The sequence below is a fragment of the Typha latifolia genome, chromosome 3, assembly GCF_019914945.1.
Source record: "Typha latifolia isolate L0001 chromosome 3, TyphaL0001v2, whole genome shotgun sequence".
Lineage (NCBI taxonomy): Eukaryota > Viridiplantae > Streptophyta > Magnoliopsida > Poales > Typhaceae > Typha > Typha latifolia.
In genome coordinates this window covers 538,564-564,187 of record NC_133088.1, presented here as the reverse complement: position 1 = coordinate 564,187, position 25,624 = coordinate 538,564, and the positions used below count along the sequence as shown (strand labels likewise).

At 38.3% G+C, this 25,624-nt stretch overlaps 6 protein-coding genes and 1 pseudogene across 7 annotated transcripts; 4 read left to right on the top strand and 3 right to left on the bottom strand.

The window, feature by feature from the left end:
* Positions 1-1,461: 1,461 nt before the first annotated feature.
* LOC140783468 (peroxidase 1-like) lies at positions 1,462-4,326 on the top strand. The gene is made up of 5 exons (XM_073130360.1): positions 1,462-1,522; positions 2,596-2,744; positions 2,839-3,027; positions 3,107-3,272; positions 3,827-4,326. Exons 1-5 carry the CDS (start codon positions 1,462-1,464, stop codon positions 4,324-4,326), a joined length of 1,065 nt encoding a protein of 354 aa, XP_072986461.1.
* An 826-nt stretch (positions 4,327-5,152) lies between these two features.
* LOC140785012 (NDR1/HIN1-like protein 26) lies at positions 5,153-6,050 on the top strand. Its single transcript, XM_073132690.1, has one exon. It carries the CDS (start codon positions 5,214-5,216, stop codon positions 5,856-5,858), a length of 645 nt encoding a protein of 214 aa, XP_072988791.1. The 5' UTR covers positions 5,153-5,213; the 3' UTR covers positions 5,859-6,050.
* A 271-nt stretch (positions 6,051-6,321) lies between these two features.
* On the top strand, positions 6,322-7,186 carry LOC140785013 (protein NDR1-like). The gene has a single exon (XM_073132691.1). The coding sequence runs from the start codon at positions 6,379-6,381 to the stop codon at positions 6,997-6,999; it is 621 nt and encodes a 206-aa protein (XP_072988792.1). The 5' UTR covers positions 6,322-6,378; the 3' UTR covers positions 7,000-7,186.
* A 147-nt stretch (positions 7,187-7,333) lies between these two features.
* On the top strand, positions 7,334-11,254 carry LOC140785011 (cysteine--tRNA ligase, chloroplastic/mitochondrial-like; annotated as a pseudogene).
* A 22-nt stretch (positions 11,255-11,276) lies between these two features.
* LOC140783467 (protein ACCELERATED CELL DEATH 6-like) lies at positions 11,277-13,610 on the bottom strand. Its single transcript, XM_073130359.1, has 5 exons — positions 13,252-13,610; positions 12,805-13,169; positions 12,191-12,714; positions 11,407-12,036; positions 11,277-11,357 (listed from the first exon to the last, which is right to left on the bottom strand). The coding sequence occupies exons 1-5, from the start codon at positions 13,608-13,610 to the stop codon at positions 11,277-11,279; spliced, it is 1,959 nt and encodes a 652-aa protein (XP_072986460.1).
* A 1,437-nt stretch (positions 13,611-15,047) lies between these two features.
* Positions 15,048-16,342, bottom strand: LOC140783466 (aspartic proteinase nepenthesin-1-like). Its single transcript, XM_073130357.1, has 2 exons — positions 15,684-16,342; positions 15,048-15,462 (listed from the first exon to the last, which is right to left on the bottom strand). Exons 1-2 carry the CDS (start codon positions 16,340-16,342, stop codon positions 15,048-15,050), a joined length of 1,074 nt encoding a protein of 357 aa, XP_072986458.1.
* A 3,332-nt stretch (positions 16,343-19,674) lies between these two features.
* LOC140784584 (protein ACCELERATED CELL DEATH 6-like) lies at positions 19,675-22,255 on the bottom strand. 2 transcript variants are annotated; one of them, XM_073132077.1, is made up of 5 exons: positions 21,780-22,255; positions 21,296-21,657; positions 20,665-21,188; positions 20,245-20,445; positions 19,947-20,135 (listed from the first exon to the last, which is right to left on the bottom strand). In XM_073132077.1, exons 1-5 carry the CDS (start codon positions 22,046-22,048, stop codon positions 20,082-20,084), a joined length of 1,410 nt encoding a protein of 469 aa, XP_072988178.1. In that variant the 5' UTR covers positions 22,049-22,255; the 3' UTR covers positions 19,947-20,081. The 2 variants fall into 2 exon arrangements, with proteins under 2 accessions (XP_072988177.1, XP_072988178.1); XM_073132076.1 differs by having other exon boundaries at positions 19,675-20,445; positions 21,780-22,253.
* Positions 22,256-25,624: the final 3,369 nt, after the last annotated feature.

Genomic DNA, 25,624 nt, shown 5'->3' with positions numbered 1-25,624 from the left:
TTTTCTTCTTCTCCATATAAGGTTAATATTATATAGCTATTTGAATTTTTTTTTCTTCTTCTTAAAATTATATTCGGAACTAAGAATTTTTATACAAAGTAACTAAAATACTCTTAAGTGGATATTAATAGTTAATAAATCTATATTTCTAGTTTTTTTATTAATAAAAGTGTAGAATATATACATAATATATTAGCACTATATATAAAGATATACATTCTTTCCCGTACTCTACAAAATTTCTAATTATCTCTCAAGTTTCCGCTAAAAAGGAAAAACTTTCTTCGCACCCGTGCACAATAATATTCTTGCAGCTCACTAGTACTCACAAAGTTCTTACCTATACTACCAAGTTATTTTATCATAAAAATTAGAGAAATAGCTACGTAATTCTAAGTATTTTATTTTCACAGTGTGCATAAATAACCTGTCATGTAGATAAGAACCCTACTCTACAGACTAATTTGTCCACACTGCGGGTTTATTTTTTTGCATTTGATAGAATTACTCTATGTTTTCAATAACCTTAAAAAATGTATGCAACACCTCATTTATCCTTTTCTTTTGCAGCTTCAACTCAAAGTAAACAAACGAAGAAAACAAAACCCTACTACAAAGGTAATAGATTAATTAAAATAGTAGTAAGTATAAAAAAGAAATATAATACACAATAATAAGCATAAGTAAATTATACAACATACACTTGTATATCTACAGTGCATAGTATAAGTTCGCATTGAATAAAGAATATATGCAATGCATATAATTAAAGGTTACAAATAGATCTTATAACAATGATAGCCTAATACATGAAGTATGTAAGTGAAAGAAAAAAAATTAACACAATATACAAAATGGGCTTATATTGAAAATAAAAATGACTTATGGTGTTGGAAGGTAGCGATAGTAGATTTAGTGCTGGAACATAAGAGAAGGATTTTGTTAGAGAAAGCAAAGAGTTGGTTTGGTCGAGTTCCTATGCTTGGGTCGTCTTCATTGATAAAAAAAATGATGTCCTTGGTTGCCTCTTCTTATTTACTTAGATAGGTAAGAGAGGAATGCTATTGCAACAAGAGTAGTATTGTAGTTTTGTCGGAGGAGAAGGGTGGTGTAATTTCATCGAATGAGGAGATCGCTCGATGATGAAAGAGTTGAACTACAGCTTAGGGTCACTAATGACCGGTTTCGAAGAGAAGAAGAAAAATTAATTGTAAAAGAAGTAATATATAACTTGTCCTATCACCGGGCAAAATCATAACTTATAATAAGAGGAGAGCGAAATATGAACTTCTATACCGGTGTAAGTCTAAGTCGTGATAAATTAGTTGTTATATAAGTAAAAAAGGATTTATATTAGAATAAATATATTCTTATTTCACAAGTGAATAGAAAGCGATAATGGATGCAGTAAGTCAGAGCCCTTGATTGTTTCCAATAGAAGTATCATAGCACCCTCGAACCATGACATCTAGTAACACCATCTCCTTGCGTGCAAGAGACTTCGGCCGTTATTCTCGGCTTTGTATATCAAGTTGTAACCGAAATTTGAAGATTAATGCATTATTGATCGGTCTATGAAATTTTTAAAAAAAAAAATAGATAATGTTATTAGAACATAGAGAATTATACATCATTTTCCAAATACGCTGCACTCCAGCTACATGTCCTAATGTGATTATTTTAGTATCTAAAAGTACCATTTGTTTGCCTCTTTTTTATGTATATAGTTGACATATTGAAATGGATGTACTTCTCAGTTGAGTTAGTACAAAGTACAAATGGAGTGTACTACACCTATCTTACTATCTTACGAAAGAATCATTCCAAAGTAGTTGCTCATGCCAGTTAAATGGAAGAGAAGGGCTAGGGATATGTTTAAGTATGTAAACCTTATTATTATTAATTATTATTCCTTTATTCTAGTTTACAATATTGGTGAATGGTTGTGTTTCACTTAGGTACTTCAGGAGATAGATAACCATCAAGATGGTAATGAACTTTACAAGAAGAATGCAACTCCTATAATATCATATATTTTTATTTATCCTTCCAACTAATGATGAATTCTAGGGTGTACATCGTCTCATCGTTATATAATATGACTTCCATTTATCTGAAGCTTAAGGAATGTTCATAGAATTCCCTTGATTCAAACCGTAAATATTCGAACAGATAATGAACAACACTTTCATTAATCTTCAAGTTTATTAGTTTGGCACGACAATTTGGTGATTTTGTGGTAATTAACTATATCCTCTTCCAACTTAGCCAAGTCAACCATTACGCCTCAACTGAGTTGATTCCCTCTCTTGCATCATCTTGCTTAATAAATCTAAGGCCAGTTAATTAGAAATTTAAAAACATATCTTGGATGACATAACACCACATTGTGTGGCATGTTCCAATCTTAATGTTCACCTATATAACATGGTGCAATCCTTCACTATTGAACTCAGCCTCACCCAGAGTAGTCATCTTTTATCCTTCCAGCCACTTAGAGAGAGAGAGAGAGAGAGAGAGAGAAGATGGTTTCCAAAGCTCTCTCCATGTACTCCTTGTTCTCTGTAGCCCTTGTGCTTAGTTTCTTACGCTCAGCAGAAGCCCATACGGTTTATGGCTTCTACAACACTTCATGCCCCCATGCAGAGCATATCATTCGCGATGAGCTGACGTCCATCCTGGCTAAATCTCCAGATCTCGCCGGACCGTTGCTAAGATTACACTTCGTCGATTGCTTTGTTGGGGTAAGTAGTATAATGCATGCAATATTCTATATCCTTCGTCATGAATGTTCTTATAATTAATTAATTAATTACGATACTTTCTTTACCTAACTAGGGTTGCGAGGCATCGATATTATTGAACTCTACCGCGAATAATACCGCGGAGAAGGATGCAGCTGCAAACGTAGGGCTTCGTGGATTCGACGTGATCGACGGCATCAAAGCTAAGTTGGAGGAAGCTTGTCCAGGGATCGTCTCTTGTGCGGATATCATCGCATTGGCGGCTCGTGACTCGGTTTTCTTGGTACGTAAGAGGATCGACCTCCATGCATCTTCTTTTATCTACCAAGATTTTGATCTAAAACATATTTCCTCTTCTCAAGACCAATGGACCGGATTACAATATCACGCTCGGGCGAAGAGACGGGAATACGTCGTCGGCATCCGATGTCATCAACAACATCCCGCTGCCGACCGCGACCATCGATGATCTGAAAACATTCTTCGCCAAGAAGAATCTCACAGCCAAGGACCTCGTTGTTCTATCAGGTATACTAAACTCGATCGGGCCCAGTTTGAGAGTAGAATTAGTAAGGATATCATATTATCCTCGGAGGTAAATTACAAATTACACATAGTTATAGTATAGAATCAAACTTTTATTTATATCACTTTAGCTGTTGTGCTAGACTAGTATGATACTATTATTTTTTCATCCAAACTTGAAAGAAAAATGTAACAGAAAATAGACATAAAACATATTACTGTCATCTTTTTTTCCTTTTATAAATTTACTCATTATATCTCGTTCTTCAAACTTGTTAACAAAATATATTTTCTCTCTCTTCTATCCTCTTCTACATAATATTGTAAGACTTAATTAAATCTTAGTTATCATCTCTCTATCATTATTTATCCTAAATAATGGAGCAAAAATTACATTTTTGTTTCTTTTCAAAAGTCAACTTTATCAGGGCCATATTTGAAATGCCTCCAAAAAAATAACTTAAAAAGCGACATGTTTGAAATAAACTAACATTTTTTAAGCAATTTGCATCTAAATAACAAACAAATATTTACTAATGTATACATCGCAAAAATAGGTGCACACACCATTGGGAAATCACACTGCAGCTCCTTCTCGGATCGCCTCTACAACTTCACCGGAAAGGGCGACATGGATCCAACCCTAGACGCGAACTACACAACAGTGCTAAAGAGCCAATGCAAGCCTAAAGATATAGGCACCCTTGTGGAAATGGATCCCAACAGCTCGTCGACGTTCGACTTCAGCTACTACGCGCAAGTATCGAGGGGGAGAGGGCTCTTCGTCTCCGACGAGGCTCTGCTTAACGACACCGTCACCAAGGCGTACGTCGAAGGCCATGTGAACGCCACCAACAAGGAGGAGTTCTTTAATGACTTCGTGACTTCCATGGTCACCATGGGAAAGATTGGTGCTCTTACGCACCATAGCGGTGAGATAAGGAAAGTTTGCTCCGCCGTCAACCCTCCGCCGCCGCCGAGCTCGGCTGCTACCAGGATCGATGTGTTCTACTGTTTTATCTCGGGGTTGTTTCTGCTTATGTTTTCTTTCTTTTGATTGGGTTTCTTTGAGTTAAGCGTGGAGTTGTGAATGCTTGAGTGATCAGTTTGTTTCAGTATTGTTGATTTGGGCTAGGGTTTATGGCCAGTGATGAGTTTGATCATTGAGCAACTGGGTTGCTAGTGTTATTTTGAATTAATCCTTCTGCTTCCAATTGTAAGAAATAAAAATTAGTGGGTTGCACCACTATTTCTTTGAATTCCTCCTGTACATATTTTGTTTTAGGATTAATGCAAGAGATCGAGCTAAATCCAAATATATATTATTAGGAGTTACGTACAATGGCAATGGAATAGTCGTAAAGTTACAGTTGAAGTAAATGAGAGAAGTACAGAACTTTTTTCAACAGCATAATCTGGACTCTTTTTGCAAGCACATTATATATTAAAAATGCAACACATAAGCCAAAATGTACTCAATACTGTCCAACTTTTGGCTGCAATATTAGTTATTCCTATATGACACCATTCTCAAGCTTCCCATATATTCTCATCCCAACTCAAAGCTCCAGATAAATCACTTTACAACCTCGATCAGGGGACTTGAACTTATATCTTATAACGCACTGCCGCCTATATATACATATCCTCTATAATAATAAAGTTCAAAACCTCCAGCCAAGGCATACTTTAGATTCCACATGCCCAAACTATCAAGCAAGGCACAATTTTGATTACACCGTCATTTATTCTTTTCTTCCTAGTATTCCTTTCTCGGTGCTACTTTAATAAAAAAAAATATTTCTATCATCTTTGAAAGTATAAAAAAGTTTAATTCTCTCAACTCTCCAATCACACATCGCCCCTACCATCCCAACCTCTATAAAATCCCACCATTTCCCATGACACTATGAGACTCACCCTCCACTTCCAGTCCACTCCGCTATGTCCTCGTACCAGTCACCCCTCCCAACCCAGACCCGGCCCAACCACCCACCTCGAACCCGGTTCACCCACCGGGTTCATGAAAAACTAACGACCCGGTTGGCCAAATGCCTCTGCTCCGTTTTACTAACCCTCATCCTAATCACAGGCATAATTTTGTTCGTCCTTTGGCTTAGCCTACGTCCACATCGCCCTCGTTTCCACCTCTCCTCCTTCTCGATTTCCGGCATAACCCAACCGGCCAGCTCGGCTGTTATTTTTAACGTTACCGATCGGAACCGGAACAAGAAAATTGGGATCTATTACGATACCATGTACGGTTCGGTTTACTACTTCGACCGGTTGATTGGATCTGGTCCGGTATTGTTTCCATTCTACCAGCCGCCGAAGAACACGACGTCGCTTCAGGGGACGTTTAGTTTGGCGGGGCCCAAGGTGGGTGACTCGAATTGGGGCCAGTTCTCGGCTAACGTGGCGGCCGGTCGGGTCCAGCTCCGGTTCGAGCTGAACTCGACCATCCGGTTCAAGGTGAAGGTGTGGGACACCCACCGGCATCACTTGCATGTGGAGTGTAATCTTGTTGTTGGGGGTGATGGGAATATGCTGGCTTCGTATAAGGATGAGAAGTGCTCCATATATTTCTAGCTCATCTTAATGGGTCTACTTTGTCTTATATGTTTCATCCCACAGTTTGACTGGCGATAAATTCCCATCCATCTTTGTAATAATGCTGTGCTTGTACTATTTTTCATTACTTATTAGGTGCCCAACACCTATGTTTCCATGTAAGGAGCGATTAAAGATGGTGAAATTGCATTGATTTTAGTGCGTTCGGAAGCCCACTTATTATTATTTTTTTTTTAAAGAAAAAATAATAACAAGGCCCGAGCCTGAGCCTGGCCCATATGAATTTTAAATGGATAGAGCCCAACCCAGTAGGCCGGCCCCACCTGGAAGTACCTTCCTTCAGCTCATTACAGGTCGGCTTAGCCTGTGTAATAGGAACGATAGAAAGAGCAAATGGACTAGAGATGGGACCCACGACCACTGACTCCTATCCCTCTCTCTTTAATAAATTTCCCACCTTTTCTACCCAAAAAAAAAAAAGGAAATATATAACCGAATAAATTCTCAACCATCGCAAGAATCCATTCACCGGTGTGAGATGTCCGAATTTGGTGGCTTCTGTCGGTGCTGCCTCGGCGTCCTCCTCACCCTCGGTTTCGTCGCTTTATTCCTTTGGCTCTCCTACCGACCAATAAAACCGCGGTTCTACCTCACCGCCTTCTCCCTGCTCCCCTCACCCATTGTCACCGACAACCTCACCGCCCTCGCCTCCTTCACCCTCGAAATCGAGAACAAGAACAAAGAGCTCGGCATCGACTACGATCCGATCTCCCTCTCCCTCTCCTTGAACTCCACCACCACCACCAACTCGTCCGCCGCCGCCACCATCCCCGGATTCTACCAGGGCCACCAAAGGACCGCGGACAAAAGTGGGTACTTCGCAGGCGACGGCCGCACTCCAGCGGCGCGGGCGGCGAAGGTCTCCAACGGGTCGGCGGTGTTTAGGGTCGTGGTGGAGTCGGCGATCCGGTACAAGACTTTTGCTCGGAAGGGGAGGCGGCATAAGATAAGCGTGGCGGGAGAAGTGGCGGTCGATAAGGAGGGTAAGAAGACAGGGAAGAAGGGCATCCGTCTCCAATCCGCTGCTCCGCCGGTTGCCTTTAGATCTTGCGGTGCTAACTTGTTGCTTGGCTTTATTGTGAGTTTAGTTCTATGGTGATTGGTGACAGAGAAAGAAATGGACGGTGGAGATACGGACTACTGGGTAGTTATCCTTATTACTGCCGATAAATTCCCGATAATGTTTATTAATTTTCTTGGTCAGTAGAAGTAACGCATTGTTAGACAAAATCACACAATTATCAATATTAATTTGCGCATTTACGTGTGCAATACCGTTATCGAAATAAGATCTTTTCGGATCATCCGAACTCAACCCAATCCGAACCGTTTTCTTCCCTCTTTAAACCTCCGGTCCCAAGCCCAAGGCTCGCAGGAGAGATCACGAGCGCCGCTGTGCAAGATCGAAGGCGAGAGAGAGAGAGAGGTGGCGTCGTGGTGATGCTTCGTCCGAGATCTCTCCTCCTTCGAGCAGTGCAGCGTAGTTTCTTCCTCCATTACAATGCGGACTCCGCCGCCAAGTGTTCGACCATTGCCATGGAATCCCCAAGTCTTAGGATTTACAACAGCAAGACGAAGAAGAAGGAGGTGTTCGTGCCCAAGCACCCTGGCAAGGTCGGCATGTACGTGTGTGGGCTGACCCCTTACGCACTCGCTCATATCGGCAACGCTCGTGTCTACGTCGTCTTCGACGTCCTCTACAGGTGTTCATTCTTCTTCTTGGTTCAAGGCTTTTCGGTTTCTTTTCGTTGTTTGTTTCAAAAAAAAAATTCTTTTTAGAGTTTAGGTTTTGCTGATGCGAGTTTAGAAATATATGTTGTTGATGATGTAGTATTTATATGTTTTCCATTTTTTGAGGCATTACCTGAGAGATTTTGCAGACTTATCTGCAGATGTCAAGTTGTTGATATGTTTGTTTATCTGACGCAGGTGTCTGAGACACTTGGGTTATGATGTAACTTATGTTCGGAACTTTACTGATATTGATGACAAGGTGCGTATATTTGATGTATAGTTGGTAATCATTTGATATACCCTTAGTATCGTCATTGCTATTTAGCTAAACTGAGATAGATTTGAACCAACATTACAGAATCTGATCTTGCCAGAGGTAACGCTAGAACCAACATTGTCCTAGACATCTGCCAACAAACTGCATATAGATACATATCTTGACATATGATTTCATATAAACTTTGCTCGGTTTTAGATTCTTCAACATAACTTTACCTCTGTAGTCTAATGTTTGTTGTAAGATTATTAGCAAAGCAAATGAGAAGGGAGAAGACCCATTAGCTTTGAGTCACCGGTTCTCTGAATAATTTCATCAAGATATGGAAGCTCTTCAATGCTTACCTCCGACCCATGAACCGCGAGTTTCGGATTACATTGAACATATCAAGGATTTAATTAATCAGGTACCTACTTACATCTCTTCAAGCACAGTCCTTTATTTTCTTCCAATAAAATGCATGATTATTTCAACAAATAGAATTAATTTCACCTGATTGAACTCCTTTTTTTTTCTTTTTTTTACACCAACAGATTATTCTCTGAGAATAGCAGAAAACAGAGCAATTATTTTTCTTTATTTATGTTTAACAGTGAAATTTGTTGAAAGCACTGAACATTCCAAAAACAGGGTGGGAAAAGGGTAGTTTAAATGCATAACAGCTGAAATAGGAAACGAAATTTGTCTATTCCACTGATAAAATTTTGACGAGCTTTGCTTGTATTTTGCACTAAATAAGCTTAAATGAGAGAGTAATATCAGGCTTATTAATGAACTGTATGATTAACAAAATTAGAGGGATTTTCTCCATAATAAATTCCAGGATTAACACTTATAGTTTCCAACCAAGGGAGGATTGAATAACAGATTTCATGAGAAATACTTAGGCGACAATTTGTTTTTCTATCTTGTTGAGTTAGTCATATATGTTATATTTAAATATAGGAATGAGATAATGTATACAAATAACTAAATAGCTAAAACTTAAAAAGTTTATTTGTTTGTCTATCTCATTGCTAGAGTAGGAATGTAGGATGAAGTTGAAAAGTTTATTCATTATGAGCTTATTATCGCATCAAATTAATCATTTATCATCTCAATAATTCGATATTATTTGGTAATATTGGGTTCTTGTAAGAAGGCATATTGTCAACAAATAGAAGCATGGTCATGCAGAGTAGACTTTGGAGAAAACTGCTTTTTGCACTTATAAACACTTTGTCAAAATAGAATAGATTCGAATTGCTCCAAACAATGTAGGTGTCAACACAGAATTGCTTCTGATTTCCTACTGTAAAGCTGGGCCATGTGATGATGATAAAATGGTCTATTTACCAAAAATCCATATGAGAATTCTTTTCCTATTGTTTCTGTATCTTCATAGATAATTAAAAATGGCTACGCTTATGTTATTGGTGGAGATGTGTACTTTTCCACTGATGAATTTCCGAACTATGGTCTAACATTTGGGCAAAAACGAGAACAAGGACGACTTTGCATTGTGGAAGGTAATGAATCTTCGAACTATATTTGATCTTTGTTATGTTTCTTACACCTTCTAGATCTCTAAAATTGAAATTATCTTATAATTACATACAGTCTGCAAAAGTTAATGAACCTTATTGGGATAGTCCTTGGGGTGCTGGAAGGCCTGGATGGCATATAGAATGCAGTGCAATGAGTACCAGTTATTTGTCATCTTCCTTTGACATTCATGGTGGAGGTATGGATTTGCAGTCTGGACATCATGAAAATGAGATTGCTCAAAATTGTGCTGCCTTCTGCGAGAGCAATGTAAGCTATTGGATGCATATCAATGTTGTACGTGAGAATGGTAAGAAAATTTCAAAATCTGAATTAACAGATGGTTCTTTAACTATTCGTGAGGTAAGATATCATGTTCAACTAACTATCTTTTCTGTTTATTTCTGTAGTTCTTTCAAAAATTTCTCTGGTAAGTTCTCATAGGTGTCTGCTTTTGTTCTTTCTAGATTATCAAAAGTTATCACCCACTGAGTTTGAGATACTACTTGATTAGTGCACATTATCGATCTGAAGCCAATTATTCAGCAAGAGTGCTTGATGTAGCATCTGATAATATTTTTTACATATTTAAGGTACTTATACTTTGGACACGTGAATATCTTTCTTTCTTTTTTCTTTTTTTTTTATTTTTTTGAAAAGAGGGCCTTAAGCCCAGTTTCGTTGAAACATAAACACCCTGATATCGTGAAATGAGAATATCTAACAATTTGAATCTGTTCTTGCTACTGAAATGTTTCAGTTGTTTTGGTACACACGTGAAAATGATTTTTATTAAATATACATGAATGGTATTTCTGTTACCCATCACAGACCCTCCAAGATTGTGAAGAGGCTGTTTATCACTACAGTAGCGGCAATCTTGAAGATTTAATTCCAGATGATGTCCAAACCTTGATTACGGACTTCAGGACCAAGTTTCAGGCATCGATGTCAGATGACCTGAAAACTGCACCAGTTTTAAAAGAACTCCTTATGGGTCTCCTGACGAGTGTAAATACTGAGTTGAGTAAAATCAAGGTACAATCTCTCTGGTCCATGAGTTCTACAACGAGATTTCTTATTTACCTGGTAAATCTTAAGAACAAGTAATCTAAAACCAGGAAAACATTATATTATACCCATTCTCAGTATCAGAGATAGGTAATTTTAACTCTAGGGCTTTAAATAAAGCTATTGAATAAACATCCTATTTAGCATCTTTTCTGCGATCTTATGCAGGAAAAGAGGCAACAACAATCTTTCGTTCCATCTATAAGTGCATTAGCAAAGGAAATCAAGAACCACCTTGACATACTAGGACTGATGCCACCTGCCACTTCTTCTGAGGTAGTTCAGAAGTTGATGAAGTTTGACTACTTTGTTATCTTCTCTCAACTCTTCTGTCCTAACAGAAATTCATCCATAACCAGGTTGTGCAGCAGTTGAAGGACAAAGCACTTGCGAGAGCTGGTCTAACAGAGGATCAAGTGCTTGAGATGATTGAAGAAAGGCGACAAGCTAGAGTAAGTAAGCAGTTTTCTAAATCAGATAGCATTAGAGATTATCTTTCTAGTCTTGGATTTGCCTTAATGGATGAAGGTGAGGGTTCAGGATGGAAACCATCTCTACCTTCATTAAGGGAACCTTCAACCTTTAACGGGCATCAGTAAGCCATGCTTCCCCCCTTTTCTTGAGACAGTGGGAAACAATGGCATCTTAAGTTGAATGATAAGTCACTATAGGAAGACTATGTACAGTAGCAGTTAATTTCACAAAGTTGTACAAAAGTTCTACTAATTTGAAGATTGAATCGTAACGATGTATCTGTCCATTTACTGATACTATCCATTGTAGACGCCGGATAAACGATATGATACATAGTAAAGTTGCTTCACATCAACAAAAGAAATATCAAAATGTCTCTATGACTAGTAATACAATAGAAATTACAACATAAACAACTAAATTTACCAGAATGAACCAAAAAATTCCCTTAACTAATGGAAACACAGCCCTATACTGTTTTTCAATACGCTTTCTCGTGTGCTGCTGCTCCTCTTGATGGTTGCAAAGTTGGAATTGTACTAGTGCACCAATTGGGGCTACACAGCCCATAGCGTATAGAGCACCCATTAGCAAAACGATGGCAAGGATTGAAAGCCAAGCTATGAAGTAAGAGAGGGGATGCTTCCCCATTCCAATTAGTGCTGCAGCAACAAAAGCTATGTTCATGCTTACTAGTGCAATCCACAGACAAATTGTGGCCATGATAAATGTGGCTAATTCGCTAGCTGCATGAGCTACCCTTGCAGCTACGAGCAATATAGTGGCAATAACCGAAGAGGTCATAGCTATGGTATCAAACACCATGAACATTTTGTATTGGATTGTGTCACATACATTCGCTTTACCGTCACTGTCGTACCCTCCGGGCACGTTGAATGTGGCAGAGAAGGCGATGGTAGCGATTAGTACTGCAACGATGGTAAGGTTTTTGCTGGTCTGCATAGGTGAAGTTTCACCTCTCCAAGGTTTCAGATGGTCTTGACGTTGTGAACTGAACTGGGATCCAGAAACGCTCAAGGCCACCAGGATGCTTGCCTGCATATTTATCAGAGAAATCAACATCTAAGTTTGTAATCTACTCTTCATTTTTAATCTTTATTGGCCATGCATATTAAGCGGTATGGTGAGACAATTGTGCATAAGTACTTGAATTTCCATAACTTCTAAGGTATAGGTGTGAAGTCTTTACCATGGGGAAGAAGCTAGTTGATCTAGCAGTAAGATCTAACGGTGTATGACCCTCATTATTCATAATGCTAGTTTGTATTCCCTTGACCTTCAAAAGTTGGGAAACAGTGCTTGAATCCTGGTTGATTACTGCCAAATGCAGCGGTGTGTTTCCTCCGTGATCTTGTTCGTTTATAAGCTTCACTAGTGTTGAATGCTGACGAACATAGCGAGCAACCGAGAGCCTTCCTCTTTCGACTCCAGCATGAAGAAAGTTCCAACCTTGCTCGTCAAGAATCTCAACAGAATCAGGGCAAGTTTTTATGAGCAAATCGATCACATCAACATGGCCCATGCGTGCTGCAACATGTATTGGTGACCAACCATGTTCGTCTTGCAAGTAAACCGTAGATGGAGTAGAATCTAACAGCATTTTCACTATCTTTATATCACTGTCAGATGCAGCATAATGCAATGGAATGCTTTTCGAGGCATCACCCTGGTAGGCCAGAGAAGGCTTCCAATCGAGCAGCATTGATGTAATTTCTAATGTTAAAGATAGTAGAAAACATCAAGACTTGTGCTACCTCACTTGGGTCAAGACAATTAATAACGAAAATTACCTAAATACTTAACCTCTGCTTTGAAGAACAGCTTCATGCAACGCAGTTTGCCGGTTTGGCCCAGAAAATGATGCATTCTCAGACCGTATCAAAGCCTGCACTACACCTGTAGACCTGCTCATGACGGCCAGGTACAAAGGAGACATACCAGCTTGGTTCACCTCCGATGCCAATTCCGGAGCCTCCCTCATAAGCACCTCCGCCACTTCACGGTGGCCGTGCCGTGCCGCCTCATGCAAAGCAGTGTTTCCCGCATTATTCTTCTTCATCAGCACCTCTTTCACTCGGTTGCCGTGCTGCAGTGCTAAATGGGTGATGAAGAGGGAGACCATATTATGGTGCCCTGCCCTCGCCGCACAGAGCAGAGGGGTCTCAGACCTTGTAAGAATATAAAAAGATTGAAATCACCGTTATCTATCAGCTTAAGTTTATAGAATATATATATGGTCACTTCACATACCTCGAATTCTCAGATACCAACAGGGACCCGTCTTTGCCGCAGACCTTCTTTGCTAGGTCTACGTGACCAAGCCCCGCGGCTATGTGAAGCACAGTGTTCCTCTCGGTGGTGACCTCGCTAAGGCGGCAGGACCCATGGAGCTCGCCTAAAGGAACACCTTCTCTTGTCTTTCCTAATAGTTCTACTACAGCCTCCATTTTTCCTGATGTCGCAGCATTGTAGAGTGAACGGCACATGAATTCTCGAAGAGCACCATCACCTAATGTTGGATTAGTAACGATGCTAGCATCGATGGGCGGTTGTAGAATTGACAATAGGCTTGTGTCTCCGGAGGAGGGTTGCTCTTGTGCTAATTCCATTGCTGACCTTGTTAGTTCCTCAGCAGGGGAAATATAATTGGCGCCGTTACGATCTTCAGTTTTGAAGGATTGAGTAGAGAATTTAATTAATGACAATTAATAAATAGGGATGAAAGATAAGCACGAGTGATATAGTAGATGTTAGCACGCAGGACGGCAGGAGGAATGAATGGCCATTAAGTCTTTTTCTTGTGCACATAGTTTGCAAACATAACCATAGGCCGCATGTTTATTTATCGTGTTTACTTACATATTAATGCCATGGAACGTTTGTTAGCTTATACGCCTCTATCACTGAGATCTGAAATACTTGGTTATGTTCGACGAAAACTAACGTGCCAACCGCAACTGGAGAAAAAGCTAGAAAATAATTTTACTTGTATGTACACTCAAAACGTGCTTGCTATTAACAAATTATAATATGAATGAATATATTACTTATAATTCAATGTGTATATAATAGAACGGGAGGAAAAGGGAGACAAGGAGAGACAACAGAACGGAGAGGAGGTCACCGGTGTAAGAGAGGAAGAAGACGAGTACGGACGCGGAAGAAGAGAAGGGGGCAGGCTTCGGATTCGGGCCCATGACCGAACCTATGGGCATCGTTAGCAGTCCTAGCCTTGTTCAAGGCCTCAACTTTGGTCTGATCTTGGATTATCGCCGCTTTGGCCTTCAAGCCTGTACTAATTTAGTGCAAGCCCTTTGGGCCTAAAGCTTGAAGGCTTATTTGTTCTATGCAATAGTCATTTTGCACTGATAGGGAATTTGCGAGAAGTACAACACCATTCTTATTTCATGTATTATACACTAGTATATATACAGTATATTATACATGACATCAGGAAGCGCAAGATTAACTAAGACAACATGCATGAAACCGTGGATCTTTCACGTTTCCATCACTCGTATTAGAGTGCGACAAGGTGAGTTCCTTATCTACACACCGCTGCACACTCGTAGACTAAAAGGTATACATGATGGCCGAAATAGATCGGGTGAAGGCGCTGCAGTTCGCCGTCTTGAATTAAAGGCTTGAGATCCAAAGAACTTTGGTTCCTTGCAGGTTAGGCTGCGAAACATTAAGGAAGAGTGGGATTATCTCCGAAGAATTAGATTTGAGGCAGTAGGAGTAGTTACAAGATACAAGTTTTCTGGATAGTAGTATATGTCATAAAAAGTAGTAATTAATTCGTTAAAACTCATCTGTGATTAGTTAACGCAATTTTTATTTCACGTATTACACACTATTGTGTGTATAGGTATACATACTGACATCAGAAAACACAACAACCAGACCAACATGCAACTACGGATAACTCATGTTTCCAACACTCATATGGAATGCGGATATTAATATGAGTTCCTTTATTTAAACCAAACGGACGCACACCGCAACACACTGGTAGACTGAAAAGGATGCATGGCCGAACTGGATCAGCTGATGAAGGCACTGCAGTCCGCCGTCTGGAAAGAAAACATTCTATTTTTGAGATCGAAGAAGATGTGCTTGTTCGTCAGTTGTAGATTTCCCAAGACCGATATCTCATCACTCGGTAGCATAGTTAAGCATAGCAAACCATCAGTCTCGTCTATCCACATGTAGTCGTTCTGCTGCAAGACCATATCGGCCCCGCCGTCAAAATGCAATGTCATAGGAGGAAACGGAGGCACTTGGCTGGGATCCGACGACGAGAAGCAGAGAAATGGTCCGGCTACTGACGTGTCCGCAACGGGCAAGGTCACGTTAGACAGAAGGGCCTGCTTCACCTTTTTATAGCCTTCTTTCTGTAGGTAAGTTATGAAGCTTTTGGAGTCCAGGAGCACCCCACCATTGCCGTTCGGTTGCAAACTAAAAATGGGATCGGTAGGGGCTCATCACCAACCGATATCCCTATCAGGTTGACATAATATGCGCTCGTGAAGTAAGGGTTTTGAAGTAGAGGTGTGGATTGAAGTGGACTTTCACTCGTCATGTTGGCCTTGTAATTAAAGAAGATAGAGCCGCCATCAAAGACATTAGAATTAAGACAGTAGGAGAAGTTGTCAAGACGTAGTTGGGATACCAGGGACCATTTGTCCCTCCCGAACCCGATAACGCCCGACGCGTTGTCATAGTTGCATTCATTCAGATTCCCGCAACCGAAGACTATATCTGGAAAGGGGGTCTCAGTAATGGTGAAGGTCTCGTTAGCGAGCACGCCATGAGTGAAGAACTCGTTGTTGTAGATGTATGTGTAGTTGCACTCATTGGAGCAATCAGACTCCGATGCGGGTGGACAAAAGGAGCTGTCACAAGGGAGCACGGAGAAGGTCTTGGATTCAGATGGGTCGAAGATGGGATCTGCCTGAGGAAAGCATGCGCCGGCACAGGGCTTGCACTGGGTCCAGATGAGGGAGCCTACTGTGTCCATGATGCCGGAGTAGGACACTGGGGGATCACCGATTTCAATGTCGAAGTGGTATGCAGCGACGATGCCTTCCGATTGTTGATGGTTGACTCCGCCCAGTGGCTTGTTTGATGTGAAGTTATAATAAACGGGATCCTTCATATAGTTCTCGGTTTTGTTCTTAATAAAGTCCTTAATGGCATCTTTAGCAAGCTTCCGCACATATTTATTCCTAGTGAGTGCTCTGAGTCCTCTCCAAATGCTTGTCGGAACCGGGATAGAGGTGGCAGGAGCAAGAAAGAGGATAAAGGTCATTAATACAAGTACAAACTTTGTGGCCATGCTTACAAAGAAATGTTTCAAGTGGAAGAATAAGAACTATAGATCTTTTCTAAGATGCAAGTCTGCAGGGAGAATAGCTATGGGTATACATATACACACACAGATATATATATATATATATATATAGAGAGAGAGAGAGAGAGAGAGAGAGAGAGAGAGAGAGAGAGAGAGAGAGAGAGAGAGAGAGAGAGAGAGAGGACTTCGTGGTCAATCCGTATGATGGATAAATATGTGTGGTGTACAAGAAAAACCGTTCAAATACAAATTGTTATTTTATTAACTATTTAAATTGGTTTTACTTGCTGACCAAATGTCAGAAACAATATCACCTACCTAAGTCGGGCAGTGGGAGAATTTTCTCAGAGTAACTTATTCCTTATCACGATCGATTAACAAGGGTTAATTATCAATTGTAGATTCTTCACTCCGAAGCTTTATCCCCTAATGGCAATAGGTGAGCTTGGTTGAGATTAACATTCTTGCAATTGATAGCGTACGTACAAGTTAAAAGGTAGCAAATGGAAATTTTTTTACTTGTACAAACAGTCATCAGTTATTTTTATTCTTATATTTGAAAATATCTAAACCCTAGGGATGATTTCTCAAACCCTTGCTTAATATAATTATTTTTAAATTTGCATATAATCTCTTACTTTTTAATGAAATTATAATTTACATCTTATATTTTTACTATTTATAAATTGAGTCATATGATTTAGCGAATATATGCAAAAAAATACCCTAGGTTAGATTTAAACTAAAATTGTGACAGTATTATGTTAAGTAGAGATATTTTATTTTTAGAATAACTAAAATTGTCTATAATATCTAAAATAAGTAAAATACCCTTAATATAATTTGGTTGATGATATTTTCATAATTTAGTTTAAAAAGATAGGTTGTTATATACAAATTTTTCTATAATCAATAATGCATAATAATAATCAAAAGGTTAAGCAAAGATGAATGCCAATATTTTTACATAAAAAAAATCTCAAATCGGATAAAAAATTACAGATCAAAACTCGAATCAAACTAATCACTAATATATTATAGCAGTTTATAAGACTAACTTATAGAACCTTGTTAATACTTATGACTCTTCTCTAAAACAATCTTACTTGCTAGATCCTGCAATTTATTACTTCTTGTGGAAAACTTTTGAGATTGATTTACCTTCTTAGTAACTCTCAAGAATAGAAATCATTTGTTAGAAAAGACGATGAAAACCTCAACGGGCAGAAGTTGATTCCGGTCGAGATAGATGTCTAACAAAATCTCATGGACTAGTAGATTTCATGAAAATCCATGATCTTATTAGAATGCAAGAATTCTCATTGGAACGAACTAACTATGCTATTACAATAACTTCAAACAACTACTAGAATGCATTTGAACAATCTTTTCTATGTTTATGTAAATTAGAACGTTTACAAACCACGTACGTGACTTAAGTTGCTCCAAAACTTAAATTCTTTTCTATAAATCTTAAAATCACTTATACATATTAATATTTTATATATATTTAACAACACAAAAATCTTATTAGATTCTCTAGTGATGACATCACACATATGACACACGACCACTACTGAATAAAGAAATTTTAAATTGTGTCATCACCTAGGTCGACTAATGGACTGGATCAATAAAAAGATCTAGAAATATTTTCAGTAAGCAATTTGTTCGCTATCAAAGGCGGCAAGCTCAACCAGGCTATGAGGCCACCAATGTATGTTAGCTATTAGTGCCATGGAATATTTGATCGCTTCCACGAATATTGGCGTACCTAAACGTCCCGGTAAAGTACAAATTATAGTATATCAACAGAATAGTTCGTGACTTTAGGAAAGATATAATGTGAATCGATATTATATAATTTGTTATTTAACATTTGTTGGTTTCCAAGAAGAAGCATTTGTTCTTCTTGGAAACCAACAAATATGTTCATTACTTATAAGAATTAATCCAAGAAGAAGCAATTTGATAGTCTAGGCGATGAACGACCAAGATAACATATATTCATTACTTATAAGAATGAGAATGCTGCAGTAATGGAGCATACCAATATGTGACAGGAGGTCACGAGTTCAAATATTTCTGAGTGTAAATTTCTTGATGCATTATCTTGAGATTAATTAATTGTGCTGGTTTTAAAATCAAACTAATTAGATGTTAATGTGCTTAATGATCCATTCAGCTCGAACCGGGTCCTTACGAGCTACAAGTTTCCGGATAGTAGTAAACCTCATAGAATAAGTAGTAATTAATTCCTTAAGCCCCCATTTATTATTTTTGAAATATAATTTCTTATTTTAGAAGAACAATTAAACATCATGAATAGTCCTATTCTAGAATACAAAAACTAATCCAATTACCAATTTACCCTTTATATTTATTCTATTAACATACTCTATATCAAATCAAAAGATATTTATAATAATTTTTATCTTTTCTATCACTTTATATTACATCAATGATAATTACTACACAATTTTATACTAAAATATAAGTAAACATAAAAATAATTATTTCTAAAATAATTTTTAATTTTGATAATAACAAATAGAATTGCTACTTCTACTTCACATTTGTTCCACGTGTGGACACCTAAAGTCATTAGAAATAAACTCTACCTATATTTTAATTGTATCGTCAGCTATGTTGGTAGTGGACTTGATCAACAAGGAGATCCAGAAATATTTCTTTACTAAGTAATCTGTTGGCTATCAAATCCAATCTCAATCAGTCTTTTTCCAAAGAAAAAAAAAACGTAGTGGAAGAACTTGATTAAATTTATATAAGCTCGAATCATATCGTTTTATTGTAATTGTTATTACCGTGTGTATCTATCTCTTTTTGTTATTAAAAGGAGAGGTGGTAGTCCAATTAAAAGTGTAATCAAGCCTAAGTTTTATTCTCAGGTTTAAGTTCAGGGTTCGGTTCAAGCAAGTCTAAGGCTTATGGGTTTTTTTTGAGCAGCTGAAGCCTAGTTGAAAGCCTAAATTCTTTCTTCGAAAAGAAGAATAAGAAGAGAGAGAGAGAGAGAGATTTGGTTAGATCCTGGTTGGATCTTCTCATTTATGGGCCTTCCAGCTACGGGTGCACTTAATGCAAGCTCGTTGGACCTGAGTAAAGCCTGCGGGCTCGTCTGTTATATTAGATAATCATTTAAGTGGGGATAGGCATTTGTTATATATAATAGACCTCTTTTTGGCTCGTGCATTAGTTTGTAATATATTAGTATGCATATATTGAGATCAGAAAGTACAATAACTAAGCCAACATGCAAAATTAATGCTGGCCAAACTTGGTACGCTATACTCTATGGATAACTGAAACATTATCTCCTTTTAATTATTTCAACACAAGACTCCACATCACAGTACCACACAACACCGCTCCAATCCGGACTAGTTATTCATTATGTATCGTAATGCAATAAACATTGCAACATAAACAACTAAATTTACTAGAATGAGCTGAAAAATTCCCTTAACTAATGGAGAAACAGTCTCATACTGCCATTCGATACGCCTCCTCGTGTGCTTCTGATTACTTTGATACTTACGAAGTTGAAATTGTACTAGTGCACCAATTGGTGCTACTCGACCCATATTGTATAGAATTCTGATAAGATAAATGATGGCATATATTGAAAGCGCAGCGACGAAGTTATAGGTGTTACACTTCCCCATCGCAATGACTGCAGCTGCAATAAAAGCTATGTTCATGCTTACTAGTGCAATCCACACACAAAACGCCGCGTTGATAAATGTAGGTAGTTGAGGATCTGCATGAAGTGCCCTTTCAGCTACGAGCGATATAGTGGCAATAACCGAATAGGCCATAGCTATGGTATCAAACAACATGAACACTTTGTACTGGATTGTGTCACCTACATTCGCTTTACCGTGATCGTCGTACCCACCGGGCACGTTGAATGTGACAGAGAAGGCGATGGTAGCGATTAGTACTGCAACGATGGTAAGGTTCTTTTCGGTTCCCTTATGTACGCCTTTAGCATTCCAAGGCTTCAGATGGTCTTGACGTTGCGAACTGAACTGGGATCCAGAAACACTCAAGGCCACCAAGATACGTATCTGCATATTTCAAAGTAATCAAGATCTAAGTATGTAATCCACTTTCTTAATCTTTATCAACCTTACTAATTGGTGCTATGGTAAGACAATCGTCAAAAGTACTACGAGAAGTACTTTGATATGCTAAAAGTCGAACAATAAAAGGTGAACTTTACGTAAAATTATCTTAGTCCAAATGTTCATAATTTCAAATGTATCAAGTGTACGTAGAGTCTATACCATGTGGAAGGAGCTCCTTAATCTATCAGTAAGATCAAGCGGCGTACGTCCCTCATTATTCGTAATGCTTGTTTGTACACCTTTGGCCTTCAAAATTTCAAAAACAGTATCTGAATTCTGTCTGAGTACTGCCAAATGCAGTGGTGTGTTTCCTCGGTTATCTTGCTCATTTATAAGCTTCACTAGTCCTGAACGCCGACGAACATAGCCAGCAACCGAGGGCCTTCCGCTTTCAACTCCAGCATGAAGAAAGTTCCTACCTTGCTTGTCAAGAATCTCGACAGAATCAGGGCATTTTTTTATGAGCAAATCGATTACCTTAACATGACCCATGCGTGCTGCAACATGTATTGGTGACCAGCCATGTTCGTCTTGCAAATAAACCGCAGATGAAGGAGAACCTAACAGCATTTTCACTATCTCTATATCACTGTCAGATGCAGCATAATGCAATGGAGTGCTGTTGGAGTCATCACATATATTGGCCAGCGTAGGCTGCCAATCGAGCAGCATTGATGTTATATCTAATGTTAAAGATAGTGGATAGTGTCAAGACTAGGTAATTTTGCATCTATAACTCTTCAATTCTAGCTAGTTTCAAGCTATTTGGTAAAGGAAATTATATACTTGCCTCTGCTTTGAAGAACGGCTGCATGTAACGCGGTTTTCCGGTTTGGCCCAGCAAATGATGCATCCTTATACTGTATCAAAGTCTGCACAATACCTTTAGACTTTCTCATGGCGGCCACGTACAAAGGAGACATATCAGATTGGTTCACCACCGATGCCAATGCCGGAGCCGCCGTCATCAGGACCTTCGCCACTTTGCCATGATCGTGTCGTGCCGCCTCATGCAAAGCAGTGTTTCCCCTGTTATCCTTCTTCCCTAGGACCTCGTCCCTTCCGATGCCGTATTCCTGAGCCAAACGGATGATGAGGGAGACCATATCATGGTGCCCTTCCCTCGCCGCGCAGAACAGCGGGGTCTCAGACCTTGTTAAAATGTAAAAGATTAAAGCCACCGCTATCTATTAGCTTAAGCTTTTCTTAAGAATATCATCTAGTATTGCAGCTATTTGAATAAATTTTGTAGAGAATATGGTGAATTCACAGACCTCAAGTTCTCAGATAACAATAGGGACGCGTCTTTGCTGCACACCACCTCTGCAAGGCCGATGTGACCAAGCCCCGCGGCTATGTGAAGCACCGTGTTCCTCTTGGGGGTGACCTCGCTAAGGCGGCAGGGGCAATGGACGCCGAGGCCATGAGAAACACTTTCTTTGGTATATCCTAATAGATTGTCTACTTTATATTTGTTTCCTGATGTCGCAGCATCATAGAGATCAGAGCACATGAATTCTCGTCGAACACCATCTTCTAACATTGGAATAGGAACGATGTTCGCATCAATATTGGGTGGTTAGTGCAGTAGCAGTGGACTTGTATCTCCGGAGAAGGGTTGTTTTTGTGCGAAGTCCATTGCTGATCTTGCTAGTTCTTCAGTTTTGGACGAGTTGGTTTCGACGCAGTCGGGGTTGCATATAAATAGAGAATTAATTAACCGGAATGAAAGTGTTGCAATGCTCCCAAATACAGATTATAATATCAACAGTGTAGTTAGTGACATTAAAAAATTATAATATGAACAAATATACATCAGTTGTTACTTAAACATTTGTTGGTATCCAAGAAGAACCATTTGTTGATAAGTTGCTCGAGTTAACGTAAGAAAAGTCTCATCGTGCAAACTAAACTTGAGTCCGTTGTATCCAAATTACCTGTGTGACTAGTCTTCGCTAGAATAGCATCAGCTTCAAATTACACTATTTGTGAAAGCTGTTGCTTGTGCTATCTTCCGAAGAATTCTTTTGCTGAATTTTATTCAATATAGAGTATTCGTGGGTTTAGTCTTTTCTTATTAGAATATTTCTAGCCACAAAAGGGTAACTTATCGCCTGGGCACCGCACTAAATCCCAATAATATAGCTTTCTTGGCTCAAGTGTCTAATTGACTTTTACTTTCACGCCATCACTGTACTGAAAAGCAACCGGTTTGGCCCTTGAACTAAATGCCATGGATGACCGACTTTAACTTGGAATTCATGTTATTCAGATCAATGTCAGTCGAAAATATGCATCCGTCAATCAGTGAACGCTGCACACATTGCTCTCATTGTGTATGATCTAGGGTGGAAACAGGTCGGAGTTAGGACCAGCAATCAGACCCATTCGAATAGCATTCGAGTAAAAAAAATTTATTAGACCTATATATGAATTCAGATACAGATAAAAAATTTTAAGAAAAAAACCCTGGATATGGATAAAAAAAACTCGGATATGAATTACAAATATCGGATAATATTTATCCGCATATTTTTTAAAATAATTTACACTTTTTAATTTGCTTATTTAAATAATGAATATTAATATTGTTACTAATAATTTCTTCTATATTATTTGTAGAGATTGATTTTACTAAATTTATATGTATTTGACATACAAAAAAATTATGTGTTTAAACTCTTAATATTTTATATTAATTATATCTAAAAGAAATATTATAATTCGTTTAAAATTTGATATGTATTTGTTTAAGATATAATCCTCTATCAAAAAATTATTCGATCTGTATTCGAAAATTATCCGTATTCATTTAATTAAAATATTTTTTTTTTAATATTTGTTTAATATCCTTATATAAATCTGTATCGGAATGCATAATATGAATGGATGTGGATTAAGCAAATCCTATTTTCACTGAACACATTGACCGCTCTTAGTCTCGTGTCATGCACACACGCACACACACACACACATCATGCACATGCACATATTACGTGATAAAAGCCTTTTTTTGGGCAGTCTAAATTGGAGTGTGGGCCATATTAATTATTGATGACTTGGCAACCCACAATTGGATGAATAAGCCAGCTCCAAGTGTTCTGAATGTGTCCAAGTTCCTGCAATCCATTCCGCAGACAATTTGCTAAGCGTCCTAGTTGTGGTTATACATAAATATATATGGTATGTATAGACTATAACCAATTGGTAGGTATTTTGCACATGACCACGGTGGTATGAGTTTTACTCTAATTCTAAATAATTTTATGAAGAAATTATTTAGTGGTTGGTGGTTTGGTGGCTTAGCTCGATTCAGTTGATGACTCGGCAGTGCAGTTAGCTTAGAATAACAGCTTGACAACGTAACGGTTAAAACAAGCTCGGTGGGGCCTAACGTGACTCTGTATTTATGGATGATTGACCATTTGTCCAGCCCATATCTAACCTTCAAGTTCATGAATGATCAAAAAGGAAAAAAAAAGTATGTATAGACTATAGAACCAACCAACGCGGGTGCTCTTTTTTTATGATTAAGGAGGTTATGAAAAAATTATTTGGTGGCTTATTCAACGGCTCGACTCAATTAATGACTCAGCGGTACAATTAACTTAGAAGAATAATTTAGGTGCTATCTTACTTAGAACTTCTTTGCCTTTTCGGCTTGATACTTGTGTTTTCATGCTATATCAAGTGGGGCTTATGAAAATATCTCTCTTTTTTTTTCTTTTGTATCAAGCTTGTAAAATTTGTTTGGAATTAAAACGAATTATCTACCAACCAGCTTTAATTATAAAAAAAAACGGAAAGAATATTTTTTGTTGTCCGTCAAATTGTACCATATTATATAATATCGTATAGGAAATCAATTTATTTACTGGTTACGTACGAGCTCTTATATCACCAAATGTCACCCACTATCAAATTATACTTAGTCATTGAAATGGAACATTATCGTGGCGGTGAATATAGAGGGGAAAGAAAGAGAATGGGGTGAGCTTCGTTTAGGGGCCGGCGAGCCGGCCTGCAAATAATACGTGGGCTCGTTGGGCCTGAGAAAAGCCTGCAGGCTTATTTGTCCTATTCAAGAGGCATTTCGGGAGGGCCGGAGATTTGTAATAAATATATAATAAACCTCGCTCAACTTATATTTTGAAGTTTTAAAAACTGATCTAGAAGATATTTTTCAAATCAAAACTGTTAAATAAAAATTAAATATGATACGCAAAAGCAACACTTAACTACATAAACTTTTTATGTGAAAAACTCTTTTATCAACCAAGGATTAAAAAATTATAAATTTGTTTTTAAAATCAAATCAAACACTATAATAATCAATAGTTATAAAACACATAAATCATCTGTTTAACGCCTCAACTTGGTCTGGTTTTGTATCTTAGGCTGCTTTGGAACTTCTGGGTAGGATGCACTTAGTTCAAACTCTTTAAGACTAAGTACAGCCTGCGGTCTTCTACAGATAGAGGTAAAGAGATGTATCTATATCTTACAACATCTTATACTATAATAACTTTACGAGAAAAGCTAGAATTAAACAAAACTAATCAGGGTGATAGACGAACAAGATAACGTACATGCAGTAAGTAGGCTATAAGAATGCAGCATGTCACGAGCGAGTTGAGCATTAAAAGCAACTGAAAGGCTTGAGTAAATTCGAACTATTGTTTCGATTCATGATCAGATATTTCTTGTTGTATATCTCGAGAATAATGGCGCTGGTTTTAACGTCAAACTTAATTATTAGATGGTAACAGGCTTAATTATCCATTCCGCTTGAAAATGATGACGTACATGTAGGAGCAGTTATATCAGGAAGCGTAATTTAAAGCATCATTTACAGGTCCTTACAAGCTACAAGTTTTCCGGATGGTAGTGTATCTCATAAAAATAAGTACTAATTAATTCGTTAAAAGTCATCTGCGATTAATTAACGCTATTTTTATTTCACGTACGTATTCTTACACTCTAGTGCGTGTATATGTGTACATACTGACATCAGAAAGCACAACAACCAAGCCAACATGCAACCACGGATCAGTCACATTTCCAACACTCATATAGAGTGCGAAAATGTGAGTTCCTTAGTTAAGCCATAAGGATACAC

What these genes read in the sequence shown, in the direction of transcription:
- LOC140783467 (XM_073130359.1), bottom strand. Translation starts at nt 13,610, where the DNA reads ATGGAATTAGCACAAGAGCAACCCTCCTCCGGAGACACAAGCCTATTG. An exon ending in CAACTAGCTTCTTCCCCATG is followed by an intron (nt 12,037 to 12,190) that starts GTAAAGACTTCA and finishes ATAAATATGCAG; the next exon opens with GCAAGCATCCTGGTGGCCTT. An exon ending in GAATTTTTTGGTTCATTCTG is followed by an intron (nt 11,358 to 11,406) that starts GTAAATTTAGTT and finishes TACTAGTCATAG; the next exon opens with AGACATTTTGATATTTCTTT.
- LOC140783466 (XM_073130357.1), bottom strand. Translation starts at nt 16,342, where the DNA reads ATGGCCACAAAGTTTGTACTTGTATTAATGACCTTTATCCTCTTTCTT. An exon ending in GGGTTCGGGAGGGACAAATG is followed by an intron (nt 15,463 to 15,683) that starts GTCCCTGGTATC and finishes TCCCATTTTTAG; the next exon opens with TTTGCAACCGAACGGCAATG.
- LOC140783468 (XM_073130360.1), top strand. Translation starts at nt 1,462, where the DNA reads ATGACATCTAGTAACACCATCTCCTTGCGTGCAAGAGACTTCGGCCGT. An exon ending in CGGCCGTTATTCTCGGCTTT is followed by an intron (nt 1,523 to 2,595) that starts GTATATCAAGTT and finishes TCTTACGCTCAG; the next exon opens with CAGAAGCCCATACGGTTTAT. An exon ending in TCGTCGATTGCTTTGTTGGG is followed by an intron (nt 2,745 to 2,838) that starts GTAAGTAGTATA and finishes TTACCTAACTAG; the next exon opens with GGTTGCGAGGCATCGATATT.
- LOC140784584 (XM_073132076.1), bottom strand. Translation starts at nt 22,048, where the DNA reads ATGTTAGAAGATGGTGTTCGACGAGAATTCATGTGCTCTGATCTCTAT. An exon ending in TTGTTATCTGAGAACTTGAG is followed by an intron (nt 21,658 to 21,779) that starts GTCTGTGAATTC and finishes CATTTTAACAAG; the next exon opens with GTCTGAGACCCCGCTGTTCT. An exon ending in AGCCGTTCTTCAAAGCAGAG is followed by an intron (nt 21,189 to 21,295) that starts GCAAGTATATAA and finishes CTTTAACATTAG; the next exon opens with ATATAACATCAATGCTGCTC.
- LOC140785013 (XM_073132691.1), top strand. Translation starts at nt 6,379, where the DNA reads ATGTCCGAATTTGGTGGCTTCTGTCGGTGCTGCCTCGGCGTCCTCCTC.
- LOC140785012 (XM_073132690.1), top strand. Translation starts at nt 5,214, where the DNA reads ATGTCCTCGTACCAGTCACCCCTCCCAACCCAGACCCGGCCCAACCAC.